General features: G+C 38.7%; 5 protein-coding genes across 5 annotated transcripts; 2 read left to right on the top strand and 3 right to left on the bottom strand.

Annotated features, from left to right (window-relative positions):
- The first annotated feature begins 62 nt into the window (after positions 1-62).
- On the top strand, positions 63-3,870 carry LOC122976381 (gamma-crystallin M2-like). Its single transcript, XM_044344837.1, has 3 exons — positions 63-1,714; positions 1,820-2,062; positions 3,283-3,870. The coding sequence occupies exons 1-3, from the start codon at positions 1,706-1,708 to the stop codon at positions 3,556-3,558; spliced, it is 528 nt and encodes a 175-aa protein (XP_044200772.1). The 5' UTR covers positions 63-1,705; the 3' UTR covers positions 3,559-3,870.
- On the bottom strand, positions 3,865-4,752 carry LOC122976383 (gamma-crystallin M2-like). Its single transcript, XM_044344840.1, has 3 exons — positions 4,704-4,752; positions 4,295-4,537; positions 3,865-4,194 (listed from the first exon to the last, which is right to left on the bottom strand). The coding sequence occupies exons 1-3, from the start codon at positions 4,710-4,712 to the stop codon at positions 3,925-3,927; spliced, it is 522 nt and encodes a 173-aa protein (XP_044200775.1). The 5' UTR covers positions 4,713-4,752; the 3' UTR covers positions 3,865-3,924.
- Positions 4,753-6,319: 1,567 nt separating this feature from the next.
- LOC122976621 (gamma-crystallin M3-like) lies at positions 6,320-8,096 on the bottom strand. The gene is made up of 3 exons (XM_044345202.1): positions 8,085-8,096; positions 7,588-7,830; positions 6,320-7,413 (listed from the first exon to the last, which is right to left on the bottom strand). Exons 1-3 carry the CDS (start codon positions 8,094-8,096, stop codon positions 7,141-7,143), a joined length of 528 nt encoding a protein of 175 aa, XP_044201137.1. The 3' UTR covers positions 6,320-7,140.
- Positions 8,097-10,141: 2,045 nt separating this feature from the next.
- Positions 10,142-11,217, bottom strand: LOC122976377 (gamma-crystallin M3-like). Its single transcript, XM_044344834.1, has 3 exons — positions 11,065-11,217; positions 10,567-10,833; positions 10,142-10,475 (listed from the first exon to the last, which is right to left on the bottom strand). Exons 1-3 carry the CDS (start codon positions 11,071-11,073, stop codon positions 10,197-10,199), a joined length of 555 nt encoding a protein of 184 aa, XP_044200769.1. The 5' UTR covers positions 11,074-11,217; the 3' UTR covers positions 10,142-10,196.
- A 90-nt stretch (positions 11,218-11,307) lies between these two features.
- LOC122976380 (gamma-crystallin M3-like) lies at positions 11,308-13,553 on the top strand. Its single transcript, XM_044344836.1, has 3 exons — positions 11,308-11,761; positions 11,910-12,158; positions 13,225-13,553. The coding sequence occupies exons 1-3, from the start codon at positions 11,747-11,749 to the stop codon at positions 13,501-13,503; spliced, it is 543 nt and encodes a 180-aa protein (XP_044200771.1). The 5' UTR covers positions 11,308-11,746; the 3' UTR covers positions 13,504-13,553.
- The last annotated feature ends 257 nt before the right edge of the window (positions 13,554-13,810 follow it).

The raw sequence follows: 13,810 nt of genomic DNA, 5'->3' as shown, positions 1-13,810 counted from the left end.
TAATATTTGTATAAATTCAGTAATATAAGCTAGAAGCAAGTATCGATATTGTTTTTTTCAGCACAACATGGGCTATTTAAATATGTATGCTGCAGTGATGTCACATGACATAAAAAGTTATAAAACCAAGAAGTCAAAAGAAAAAGTAAAATGGAATTTGAATTTCTCAACATTTTATCAATGTTCCTAAAAGTACCCAGAAGTCTGAAAATCTGCAGCAAGTACTGCAAACACATGTTTTGTGTTAACTAAATATACATATTTTTAGTTCAATTTGTTCCCAGTTCTTGAATGGAAATAAATGTTTCCTGTGGTGTAGTGGCTGTGTTTTACATTCATATGCATTTCAGATGACAGAGAGGAAAATACAGTTGACACTCTTGTCAGCTGCCTGTTTGAATGTTAGTGTTGCACCTTTCCAAAGCTGCCTGCATGTGATGTATTTCATGGATGCAGTGCCATAAAAGACCAGAGAGAGGGGCTCATTCATAGCAAACATTGGCAAGTTGCAGCATATGTTTCTTATCCCAACTGGGATAAATAGGATGAGCCAGTGCATGAAATGATTTGTTGTAGTTGCTCTGGTGCCAGATGAGTAAAAAACTTAAAACAATATGAACATTTTTTTAAACTGAATTTCTATAATGCCACAGCTGTAACAACAAAGGGAAAAGGCTTTATTTTGACAGCATGTACAAATAGACTATGCAGAGTAAATCAAGATGATTCTAAATGTGTTAAGTAATAAATATCTGCATAAATATCACATACTGTCAAAAACATGGTCAATGGGTACTTAAAAACATACATTCTGGTTACTGTGTAGATAAAAAAAAAAAAAATCTTGGTCTTACCCTATCCTATAGTGATATAGTTATACGAGAGAATATATTCATGTTTGATATTTGTTTACATTATTTTTCTTAATCATCAGCAAATGTCAAATAAGACCCAATATATATCAATTAAAATCAGAACTGACACATGACTTAATTATTAGTAACCCTGGTGCAAGAGAAAAGTCAAACCTTTAGAGGTCCAAATGTCACAGTTTAAATATTTTGAGGTTGTGTAACCAACCATTGCAAATAAAAAACAATTTTAAAAAATGGCTAAAAGTGCACAAAAGCGTAAAGGACAGTCATCCCGACATATAAACGAATTTAGCTAGTTTGAATCCCGTGACCACTAGGGGCCCCCAATAAGGAAATTACACATAAATTCCTTTATTCTTTTGACATTCATTTTTGTTTTTTGCATTTATTTATTTCTTTTTATTCTGTACAACTATAATTTGCAGCTCCTCAAGTTTCCATGTACAGCTAATATACTTCTACAGTGTGGAGGTAAACGAGGGAAGTTACACTTAGGGCCCCAAAAACATGCTTGTTCCGGCCCTGACATATAGAATCTTTTTGAATGAAAAGCACACAAATAATGCCTGTTTTGCTGATACTGTGATCAGTGACCCCTGGGGTCACTAGCACACTGTGGTGTTTTGATCAATAGTGATGAACATGTGAAAACTGGACAACAATAACTCATCATCACACTGCTGCGTCGCTATACATAACGAGATTTGTGTTATAAAACCTATTCGGATGACAATACTTTATGCTGTGCCATCACACAGCTACTTAATATAAAAGGACAGCGGCACAGAGGGCATCTACTGAGCATCAGTGTGGCCCCCACTAAAAGAACAATGGGAAAGGTAAGCTCATTATGTGTTGTTACTGAAAATGCAAAATTTAAACATGCAGGCCTTGACATGTAGCAGGAGTTGATTATTAATCAGTGCTTTATCAAACATTTGCAGATCATATTCTACGAGGACAGAAATTTCCAAGGTCGGCACCATGAGTGCATTAGCGACTGCACTGACCTGCTCCCCTACTTCAACCGCTGCAACTCCATCAAGGTGGAGAGCGGCTGTTTCATGGTGTACGAGAGACCTCACTACATGGGCCACCAGTTCTTCCTCCGCAGAGGAGAATACTCAGACAACCAGCGCATGATTGGCATCGCTGAAAGCATCCGTTCCTGCCGTCTGATTCCCATGGTAAGCCTCGTTCAGCTGCTTTGAAGGAAGTGTCACAGCATACTGATGTATTGCGGTGTGAAAGCAATAGACTAGAGAAAAAAAGCTGTAATACATACATTAAAACTGAATAATGTAAAAGAAGGAAAAGTAAAACAAAAGCAATTAAACACAATCTTAACAGTCAGTCCTACTACTACCTCTACATGAAAGCTTAGCTAGAGAAAGAGTATGTATATATGTGCAAGAATATGCCAAAATACAGAAAATAAATGCAAGAGGATATGTAAATAGGTTAACATTAATGTACTGTTTGTCTACACACACGATATATTAGTTCAGACACATATCGATACACAATTATTTTGTCTATTTGTGGCATGCATGCAACTTAAGTATGTGTGATCACTGTGATAAATAATTGCATGCTCTCCTTGAAGATTGTGAAAACCAAGTCTTTCAAACCTGAAATGCAATAAACTTGTGTTTCTAATCTGGTAAAACATTGCTGGTTATCACTGAACAAACTGCTGAAAGACGAAATGATAAATGGTACAGTATTGACAGTTTTTAGAAACAAAACTATGGGTGGAGACTAGTTTGAAGGGCTTGCTAATCCTCAACATCTGCAATAAAGAAGTAATGTGTTTGATAGAAATTCCCCAAAGCAAAAACATCATGTTGGTTAAACTCCACCTATCCAGCACTCTGTGCAGCTTAAAAGAAACCTTTTACTTTTAACCTGCAACAAGATAGGTGGGAATTAACCAAGTGGGTAGTTTTGACCTGCATTCTCTCTAATGGCCAGCAGGGGGCGACTCCACCGGCTCCAAAAAAATTGTATTGTATAGAAGAAGGAAAATGACCCTACTTCTCACTTGATTTACTATTTCAGTAAGCATTTTCCAATGAGTTTATGGTCTCAATTTATGGTCCCATTCAGAGTAAAATAGACCATAAAGCAGGATATGCTTTAGGGCATGGCTACCTTGTGATTGACAAGTCGCTACCACGGCAGTGCATGAGGTGCTGTAGTTGGACCCTGAGGAGCTCCTTCCCAGCTCCACGCTCTCGTCCAAACCAATGGGTGACGTCATGGTGGCCATGTTCATTATTTTTATAGTCTATGGAATTAACACTTAAGGACTATTCCTGTTGCATGTGTTCAGAATCACCCAAAATCGTTTTTGCACACTATTAAGACAAAACTGTCTGACTCATAAATGTTGCTCTTCCTGCAGAACCGTGGCACCTTCAAGATCAGGCTGTATGAGCATCCAGACATGAGCGGCCAAATGCAGGAAGTGAGTGACGATTGCCCCAACATCCAGGACCGCCTGCGTATGTCTGACATCAACTCATGCATTGTGGTTGATGGCCACTGGCTGCTGTACGACCAGCCCAACTACAGGGGCAGAAACTACTACCTGAGACCTGGCGAATACCGCAGATACAGCGACTGGGGTGGCGCCAGTCCAAGGATCGGCTCACTCAGGCGAATCACTGACCTCAACTAGAAGTCTTTTGAACCTTCTTCCTCTCTCTGTTCTCAATAAACATGCTGGGCTTTAACTGTGTGTGTTTCTGTATCCAAAACATTTTAATATAGTATGTTGCCATCATGAATTTGTTCTTTAACTCATCTTCGAGTGTCTTTGAGTAAAATGTGAAATATAATAATATTATTGCTTACAATAATTGTCTGGTCAATTTTGTAACCCATACTTCTTCCTCTACTTAAAAACTTGCACCAAAGCAAACCTTTCAACCTGTTGAACCCCTCAAACCAAAGAGCCTCAAGACAACAAAAAAGCAGGACAGTGTTATTTGGGTAGTTTTATTGACAATATTTCACATGAACAGTGTCTGGACATCAGCTTTGCTCACATAGTGATGCGTCTGATGGAGCCCACCCTAGGACTCATGCTTCCCCACTCACTGAACCTCCTGTATTCACCGGGGCGCACCAGGTACTGGCGACCCCTGTAATGGGGATGCTCATAGAAGATCCAGTAGCCTTCCTTCACGTTGCAGGAGTGGATGTCGTTCAGATGGAAGCGTTCGTACACGGAGGGGCAGTCATCAGTCAGCTCCATCATCTGGCCTCCGAACTCAGGGCGCTCGTAAATCATCATTTTGTGAGAACCTTGGTGCTGCAGAAAAGACAAGGTGATTTATTAGCTTCTAGACTGGTAAGGGATTATCAATAGAAACACCTATAAGGCCCACTGAAACTGTCTGAGTGAGGCTCACCATAGGGATCATACGGCAGGATCGCACACAGTCATTGAATCCCATCCAGCGCTGGTAGTCAGGATAGTCTCCCCTCCTCAGGAAGTACTGGTAGCCCATGTAGTTGGGTCTCTCATAGACCATCCAGTCACCGCTGTCCACTCTGATGGAGTTGCAGCGGCTGAAGTGGGAATGCAGGTCGGAGCATTCGCTGCTGCACTCATAGGAGCGACCTTGGAAGTTTTTGTCCTCGTAGAAGATGATCTGGAAGCGGATCAGTTGAAGGGTATTTAGATCATTGTTGGTTCAAATAAAGGAAAATATGCATACTATACCACGTGAAAAACTGCTTCCGGTTCACTGGTTTCGGTTGAGTAATCCATGCAGGTACGCAGAAGCGCAAAAGACACAGTAAAACAAGCAGCCTTACCTTACCCATTGTGTCGGCTAACCTTCGTCACACTGTAGCAGCAACCGTGGGCTCCATGCTGCCTTTATAACCCATGGATGACCTGTGTCATTGTGATTCAGGACAATGACCAGGCTCGTCAGCTTTTTCTCACAGAACATTTTTTTTGTATTTTGTGTGGTCAACAAAGCAAATCAGCTCTTTTCCTTTGAGCAGAGGACACTCTTTGAATTTGCTTTGGTTGTTGATGAAACACTCAGAGAATCTACAAAAAACTGAAAATATGAAATAACAATTATTATAATATGTAATGAGTTTATGTAATTCTAACTTCGGGTTTTGGCTACCGTAATTAGTAATGTGTGAAATTTGTAATTAGTAAAAGGTGAAACTCATATTTGTTTGTCCAAAGTTTATTTCATCATCTCAGATTTAAGTACAGTACCAGTCACACACTTTCTCATTCAAGTGAATGGGAAGGTGTGTGCAAACTTTAGTATCTTTACACAACAGAACATGCAACATTTTAAAATGTTAAATCTATTTTATCCTTCTTAATGCAGATGGTTGTGCAGATGATGTACACACTGCATGACCAAGGTTGTCAAATCTATTGCCTTATCCATTTCATTAAATTACACTGAAATAATAATTACATACATACATACATAATACATTAATACAACATTTTTAATTGAACATAGTAAAACCAATACTTCTGCATATTCTGAAATCCTGTGAAGTGAACACAACCACTGCTTTGCTTCTGCACATAGCAGCAGCTTTTATATGATTTACAATTCAGAGACCATTAGTTTCTTTATGTCAGCATTACAATTTGTTTCTACACGGTCACTAGTTTTTTTACAGTTTTGCTTTTGTTTGGCTCCAATCCCCCATATTGTGATATTCTCTATGGGCTCAGCTCTAGAATGTTATTTCAATACAGTCTGCACGTGACAGATTTTATACAGTAGAGCTGCTCAATTGAGAGCATCAAGTCTAAGCAGCTGTTAAACACGCTTGTATCAATATATTTAATTTGAATCTGGGTGTCATTCTGTCGGATGATGTATATTTAAATAGTTTGTGCTTTTACACATCAAACATCCATCAAAGAGTGATACGTTTGAGTATACTGTCAGTGCACTCAGTGCATGTTGTACACCATCAGTGGACATGTTTCAAAAAGCCAAGAACTGTAAAACACTCACATACTAATCATCTGTCATGAAGTATATCTGGAAATCACTGGTGCCATCACATGTTTAAAAATAGTATTCTATCATGTACACGCACGTGCATTTCTGCTGTGCAGTGTGCACTTAAAATACACTAACAGTGTACAACTGCAACATTATTATTATCAGGTTTATTATGATTATTTATTCTTTATACCTTGTTAAACTGTCTGAAAAAGATGTTATATTGTACCTGGTTCGTTTCCTGTCATTTCTCTACTATCAACTGTGGAACAAAGCCATACAATTCCCCCTAAAAATACTAATAATTTTATATTTGATATATGTTAAATTCTCATTGTAAATACAATATGCATAAATTACTGTTTGGTTTAATCAAACCTCAACCAAGATTAAATAGTAACACTCCTGTTAAGTTCCTACTAAATTTCTTGATTTGTTTCAGACAAAAATTTTGATTCAGACAAAATCAAAAATGTGAAAATCTTTGGGAGACACCCAACTGAACATCGCTGCAGTGAATGTAAAATGTTAGTGCAGCAGCACAGTGTTACTGATTAAAGCTCATTGTAATGGGAAGCTCTCAGCTCATTGCTTTTTTCACAGTAATTGCAAAAATAGCAGCCTTTCAATTGCTTTAACAAAAATATAGGAAGTATTGGTAAATGTATACGTTATGCATTATGGGTTGTTTTTTGTTGTTTTTTTACAAGTTGTGTTTGTAGTTCTGCACAGATATCATCCTCTAATATAACTTACTTCACATTAGAAATTACCACAGACTGCATATATAGTCTCTCATTTCTGACAAAAAATATTAAACAGGGATGAAATATAGGGTTACCTGCCCTCAGTGCTGTGTAGTCAGATATGGGTTGCTGTAAATTTTCTTTGTATACTTTATCCCAAATTGCACAAGTGTTTTGTATTCTAGCCAAATTTTGGGCATTAGTGGATTCAAACATTTTCTAAATACCATACGTAACAGTTTCTGATTGAGTCTGTCATGTAATTGCATTTGGAAACATTTCACACAAATATGCAGCAGATCATTTTATTGTGCACATCACAGAGTAAGAGGTAAATTCACTGGCTGGATTGTACAGTACAACTGGAACTACATGCAAACAAAGCACAAATCACAGTTTCAGGATAAAAACAGGGGTCTTTTTTTGCCTCTCATTTTGACAACTTGCTAATATTCATAAAACAAAGCATCTGCAAAATGTATTAGCTGAATAAAAGTCATTAGACAGTTAAGACTCTGTGATGCGTCTGGTTGAATTGAACTTCATATCGTCACGGCTCAACTCCCGGAGGTTCCTGTACTCTCCTGGCCTCAGATAAAACATCCTGCCCTCATAGTTTGGCTTCTCAAACATCAACCAGTAGCCCTCTATCACATTGCAGGATTGCAGATCACACATGTGGTAGCGATCCTGGATGGATTCACAGTCGTCAGTCAGTTCATGCATCTGGCCTTCAAAGTTCACTCTCTCGTAGATCCTCATCTTAAAAGGCCCCTTGTGCTGTAAAAGTACAAAATGTCAAAATGGAGTTACATATATGAATTGCAGAGGTGAAATTGATATCAATCTTCTCATCTGGTAAGACAGCAGCCAAACATTTCTCATCAGACAGTTCCTCTACATCATTGACTGTCTTTGTCTCTCCTAGGTTGATAGTATCGTGCATATATTTACCACAGGGACAATGCGGCAGGACTTAATGCAGTCATTGAAGCCAATGGTGTTCTGATATTCAGGATACTCTCCTCGGGTCAGGAGGTACTGCTGGCCCATGTAGTTGGGTTGGTCATAGACCATGAATGTTCCGCTCTCCACCCTGCAGGAGCTGCATCGGCTCAGATGAGAGTCGATCTCAGAGCAGTCGCTGATGCACTCATACGAGCGGCCCTGGAAGTTTCTCTCCTCAAAGAAGATGATCTAGGGAGAAAGACACAGATTGGGTCCAACATTTGAAAACCTCCAGAGCTGCATATTCACGTGACTTCATTATCGTAAGAATTATAAGAAATTGTAGTAACATAAATCACACTGTGTTGCATGGCAGATTTATGCAGTACAATATTTTGGACAATTTATAGCATAAAATTATGACATAGATTGAGGCAGTGTATATATATATTAGTTAGATTCTGTCTCCTGCTCTGGCTGGTGCAGTCTGTATCCTTCATTACCTTTCCGCTCATGGTCACGCTATTTGATTTCTGTTGTTCTTCTCACTGGCGCGCTGCCTTTTATGCATCATGTGACATCGAAAGAATCTGCCCCTCAATTGTATGAAATAACTGAGTCAGCTTATCAGCATGGAAGTCCCTACTGTATTATACATCAAAGCCATGAACACTGCAATCAGTTAGATTAAACAGTAGTGGTATGGATTTGACAATGACAAAGCAAACTCTTTATGTTATCTCGTCAAGTGCTTTCGGAATTTATTGCAATACCTATGCATTTTGGAGTCATTATATTCATTATACAGTAGGACACATTAATGTTTACAGAGCAGTGTTGACATTTAGACTGAGACAAGATTAAATGCTTTGATATAAGGTTCTGCACATGAGGATCAGTATTGATGGTGTTCTCCATCTGCTCAAATAGTTTAGCTTGAATCTTTGTGACAATGTTTTTGTCCCAGTAGCTGCATGGCCTCTTAGTTATCTGTAGATATTCGTGTTGGCCAAAGGAAATATCCTCATTTTTTTACTTATCTTTCCTTTTGTGTCACCATCAGGCCAAAATTCCCATTTGTATAAAATCTAACAGGCAGCTTGCTGTATTCTCTGAGCACATCAATGCTCCTCAGAGGATGAACCTTTCCCATTTTGGATACCCCATAGCTTTCCACTAGTGCCACCCTTAAGACAAAATGTCAGCTTTGCATCTAATAGGTAGATTGCAATGAATCATGCTCCCAAGAGAATAAACCTTGTGATGTCATGACCTATAATATGACATAGCCCTGGTAAGGCTCCAAGAATACAAAATTTGTCACTACAATGTTTGTTATTGTGGGTTTTAATGAACATTGTATCAGATGAGAGAACCAAAAACCAATCATGCCACCCAAATATATCTGTAACTTAACATTTTTCACACAATGACTCTCAAAGTGATATGATATTCTCTTCAATATGAAGACCTTATGTTTTTAGTTTTGACAAAGATGAAATGCACACAAAATATGCATAATCATTATCTTTTAATCACAAATTTACAGGTGGCTTTACAATCTGTACAGTAATACAATATCCTCTATGCATAGACCCTCTTCAAAAGCAGAACTCATTTAGAGGCCTTGAGGCTGCACCCAACTACTGTAGCTGATGAGTTTGTGTGAAACACTTTCTGCCTCTTATCACCTTTCTCCTGATTGGTAATATTTAATTGTCCATACTACATTTTTAGAATTGCATGGCCCATATTTGTTTTTACAATAATCCTATGATGAATAACATTTTTCTCACTATTCTTTTACATTTTTCTATATAGGTCTGTTTACCTTGATACATGCACCTAATACTACTACTTGAGAAGCCTAAATTCAAGATTCAGTTCGTAATCATTTATTTAAAAAAAAAACAACTTGATGCATATTAAACTATGGTTGTGTACCTCGAAGTAGAACCATGAGGTAGCTCTGATGAATTTCTATCATGCGTAATGCCTAAATGTTATTTTTGTGCTCACTAAATACTACAGCAGTGTATGAATTGCTTTGGGCAACCTGTCAATAGCAGCAGCAGCATGCATTACATCATGAGGCACTGCTGAATTAGGAACAGGTGTAAAAATGGTGGGAATGTCGAGCCACCCAAACATTCAGGATCAGTGTGCGATGAGTTGACTGTTCAGAGGATTTAACTATATATACTATATATATATATACATACATAGGCTTTGTAGCTATGATATTAACATAATTCAAATGTTTTCACAGCTTGCATCAAACTTTACTGTGAGTCATTCTCAAGGACATTCTTGCAACTGGAAAATCACTTTAAAAAGTTATTGTGAATGAAAAGCAGATTTTTTCAAGTTTTATGAATTATTTACAACAATATGTACCATGAAGTATATGCGCCAGCAAACCAGGCCCAATGAGAAAAAGTGGTGAGTTTATATATGAATATATATATAGGATTTCATATGGGAATTAAAGATTTAAATCTTACCTCTGACTAAATTGTAAAGCATGTAGTTTTACTCAATACAAAGAAAACAAAAGAGATACTTCAAAATATGATCTTTATTTTTGACCCACAGCTTCTTTAAAATACTGACAATCAGCATATATCCATGATGCGCCTGATGGAGCTGATTCTTGTCATGTTGCTCATTCCCATATCTCTGAGGTTCCTGTACTCTCCGGGTCTCACGTAGGTCATACGGCCTCTGTAGTTGGGCTGCTCAAACAGCAGCCAGTGGCCGTCCATCACGTTGCAGGACTGGCAGTCAGACATGTAATAGCGATCCTGGAGAGACTCGCAGTCCTCCATCAGCTCTTGCATCTTGCCTCCGAAGTTCTCCCTCTCATACATCCTGATCCTGAACTGTCCCCTGTGCTGTTGGAGGAAGACAAGACATGATATCAGTCTACTGATTCTCAACAATAGTTAAAAACAATGGAAAAGCATATGTAACTAAATATCTTACCATAGGGATCATGCGGCAGGAGCGAACGGTGTCCATCATGGCCATTCCCATCATGCCCATCATGCTGCCCATGCGCTGGAAATCAGAGTACTCCCCTCTCCTCAGGAAGACCTGATTACCAACAAAGTTGGGGCGGTCATACACCACGAAGCACCCATTCTCCACCCTGCAGGAGTTGCAGCGGCTCAGGTGCATGTGGATGTCGGTGCAGTCACTGCTGCACTCATAGGAACGACCCTGGAAGTTCCTCTCCTCGTAGAAAATGATCTGCAGTGAAAAAACATACAGTTGTGAAATGACAATACCCACCAATACAGGACTTTAGAAAATGTATTATTTGGCTAGAAAAGTGTTACTATGTATTTTACTCTATATACCCAATGAGAACCATTGCCTTGCACAACTGATTAATCAGTTGATTAATACTTTTACAGCAACAGCAAAAGGAGATAAATTTAAAAAATTAGAAAATTTAAGAAAACATAGGATGACTATTACCCTGCCCATGGTGATGGTTTGAGTTGTTGCTGCTGTTGCCAACCCAGCGCCGCTTTTATATTGACCGTCGGCCGCAGCACACCTTGCACACCTTTGTGTGAAACATCATGACTCATCATGAGGTTCACGTGGGCCGGCATTCAGTTTTTACAACAGACCCCAATAGTTATTATTGTATGTTGAATGTAGGTTGGGGTGGGAGGGGGGTGGGGGAGTGGAGGGGGTCATGTCAGGCCATACCAGAAGCAAAACACCACCCAAGTTATTCATACATTGAATTTTTAATTTTCAAATGATACAAGGCCAATGCTTTGTCGTTGTTGTTGTTGTTGTTGTCTTGTGGAATTCATTATGTATCTTACAATTTGTTGAATACCTTTAGTGTTACCATTAAGTTCAGTCTCATCCCTAGATCTGGTGATTCACACTACAGAAGGGATATTTAGTAAATAGTTGAACTTGCTGGAAGATAGCATAAAACACAATATTCTGTCAACAATAACTATTGCAGATTCTGATATATGGTAAAGACTGCCACACTATAGTGCTGCAGTGTGCCACAATATAGAGTGATGAGTCAAAGGTTTCAGCACAAGCCACGTGGAAACAGTGCGGCTGTGAAATGTATAAAAAGGGAAAGGGTCCACTGAAGCTGTACATCTGAGATTTGTTCACAAATATCATGACCATGGGGAGGGTAAGTGAAGCTTTCAAAATTAGAGAACATTAAACATTTTTAAATTGAAAATTCACTGCCTAATACAGTGGATTTTATATTGATAAATCAAACAAACATCAAACAAATATCTAATTTCTCTTAAAATATTTCTCATTGTTTTTTGCAGATCATTTTCTACGAGGACAGGAACTTCCAGGGTCGTTCCTATGAGACCAGCAATGACTGCCCTGAGCTGACCTCCTACCTGAGCAGGTGCAACTCCTGCAAGGTGGAGAGCGGCCTCTTCATGGTCTACGAGAAGCCAAACTTCATGGGTCATCAGATGCTGGTGAGGAGGGGCGAGTATCCAGACAACCAGCGTCTGATGGGAATGAGCATGAGCGACTGCATCAGATCCTCTCGCATGATCCCCATGGTAGGTGCACTAGTTTGATACACTCAGACGCATTGGGGCCTAGTTACACCAGAGATTACAAGAGTGAGATTCCTTCACCTTGTTGCAATTCTAGGCAATGCTAAAATGCTTCTTTAATAACAACACAAACTAGAAAAACTCTCAAACCTTTTAGTAATAATAATTAATTATAATTATAATTTTTATAAAAATAATTCTATAATACTGACTGAGCTAAAAGGGCAACCTCCTTCATGTTGGATGGCAGCTTTTTCTATTGGTCGACAGCACTAATTTATAAGTAAAGCAAATGCAAAAGTCTTGCACAAAAGGCTACATACACATCTAAATAAGCATCAAGCATTAGCCTCATTCTTGACCTTGGGAAGATATCTGTAATAAAGTATTCTGAACTCAAGGCACACTAACAAGCATTTGAGAGCTTTCAACTGTATTTCAAAGCCTTCTTTGACACATTGAACTGTTCAGATGTCATCACACAAGCTAAGTACCAACTTTTGGTTGCATGATGACACCTGAGCAGGTACCATTAGTTGAAGGCTGTGAGATAAGGTCATGGAAAAATTAGTTGTTGGACCTTGAGTTTAGAATATTTCATCACAATTTTCAGTTTGTTCAGACCACAGCGGTACAACGATTCTGCTCAGACTTTGGTGCAAATATGGCTGCCATAACTGTTATTTGTAGTAGCTCAAAATGGCAGAAATAAGTCCTACAAATGTTTTATGCACACATGCTTTATGTTTTTTAACACCTACAGCATTGTCCAGTTTAGTAAAATTGATATTTTAACAGCTTTGAAAAATGGCCCAGGCTTCAATAATTTTATTGTAACTGTTATTTATCCTGGGATAACAAAGTGATGACAGGATAATTATCTTTAAAAGAAACAAAAGGTTGTTTTCTTGAGATGATGTGATAAAACCAAATCATTGCAACCATGGTTGTTGTTGGCTTCTGTATGCCAGTCTCATTACACAAGTATATATTGTAAAAGCTCTTATGTGCAAATGTAAAAGTTGGGTTGAAATCTAAAATCATTTCTCTGCTGTTTCTTAATCAACAGCACAGAGGACCCTTCCGTATGAGGATCTATGAGAGGGAGAACTTCGGAGGCCAGATGCACGAGCTGGTGGACGACTGCGACAACATGATGGATCGTTTCCGCATGCCTGACTGCCAGTCCTGCCACGTGATGGACGGCCACTGGCTGCTGTTCGAGCAGCCCAACTTCAGAGGCAGGATGCTGTACCTGAGGCCAGGAGAGTACAGGAACTTCCAAGAGATGGGAATGAGCAACATGTCTAGGTTCAGCTCCATCAGGCGCATCATGGACTCCTGTTAGTTCAAACTCTAAATGTACTAGATGGAAAAATAAAGCAAGCTGAAATCTAACATTTCTGATGGCTGTCATTTTAGTACAAAACAAGCATTTTAAAAGAGTGAATTGTGACTCCTAGTGGTCAGGCCTTTGCAACTGTTCATTTCACTTAATGTTAGCAAACAGTTTTGAAAATTCCTAACTGGGTTTGAGAGTGAGCCATTGAAAAAAAAACGAACAGGAATTGTTATCAAGGGGCTAAAACCTACAAAACCACTAAATACATAAATAATGCATATCTGTTTCCACAATACAGATGACAATGAAAATG

The sequence above is a fragment of the Thunnus albacares genome, chromosome 24 (assembly GCF_914725855.1).
Source record: "Thunnus albacares chromosome 24, fThuAlb1.1, whole genome shotgun sequence".
NCBI lineage: Eukaryota > Metazoa > Chordata > Actinopteri > Scombriformes > Scombridae > Thunnus > Thunnus albacares.
The sequence above is the reverse complement of the archived record's forward strand: the minus strand, read 5'-3'. Positions and strand labels throughout refer to the sequence as shown.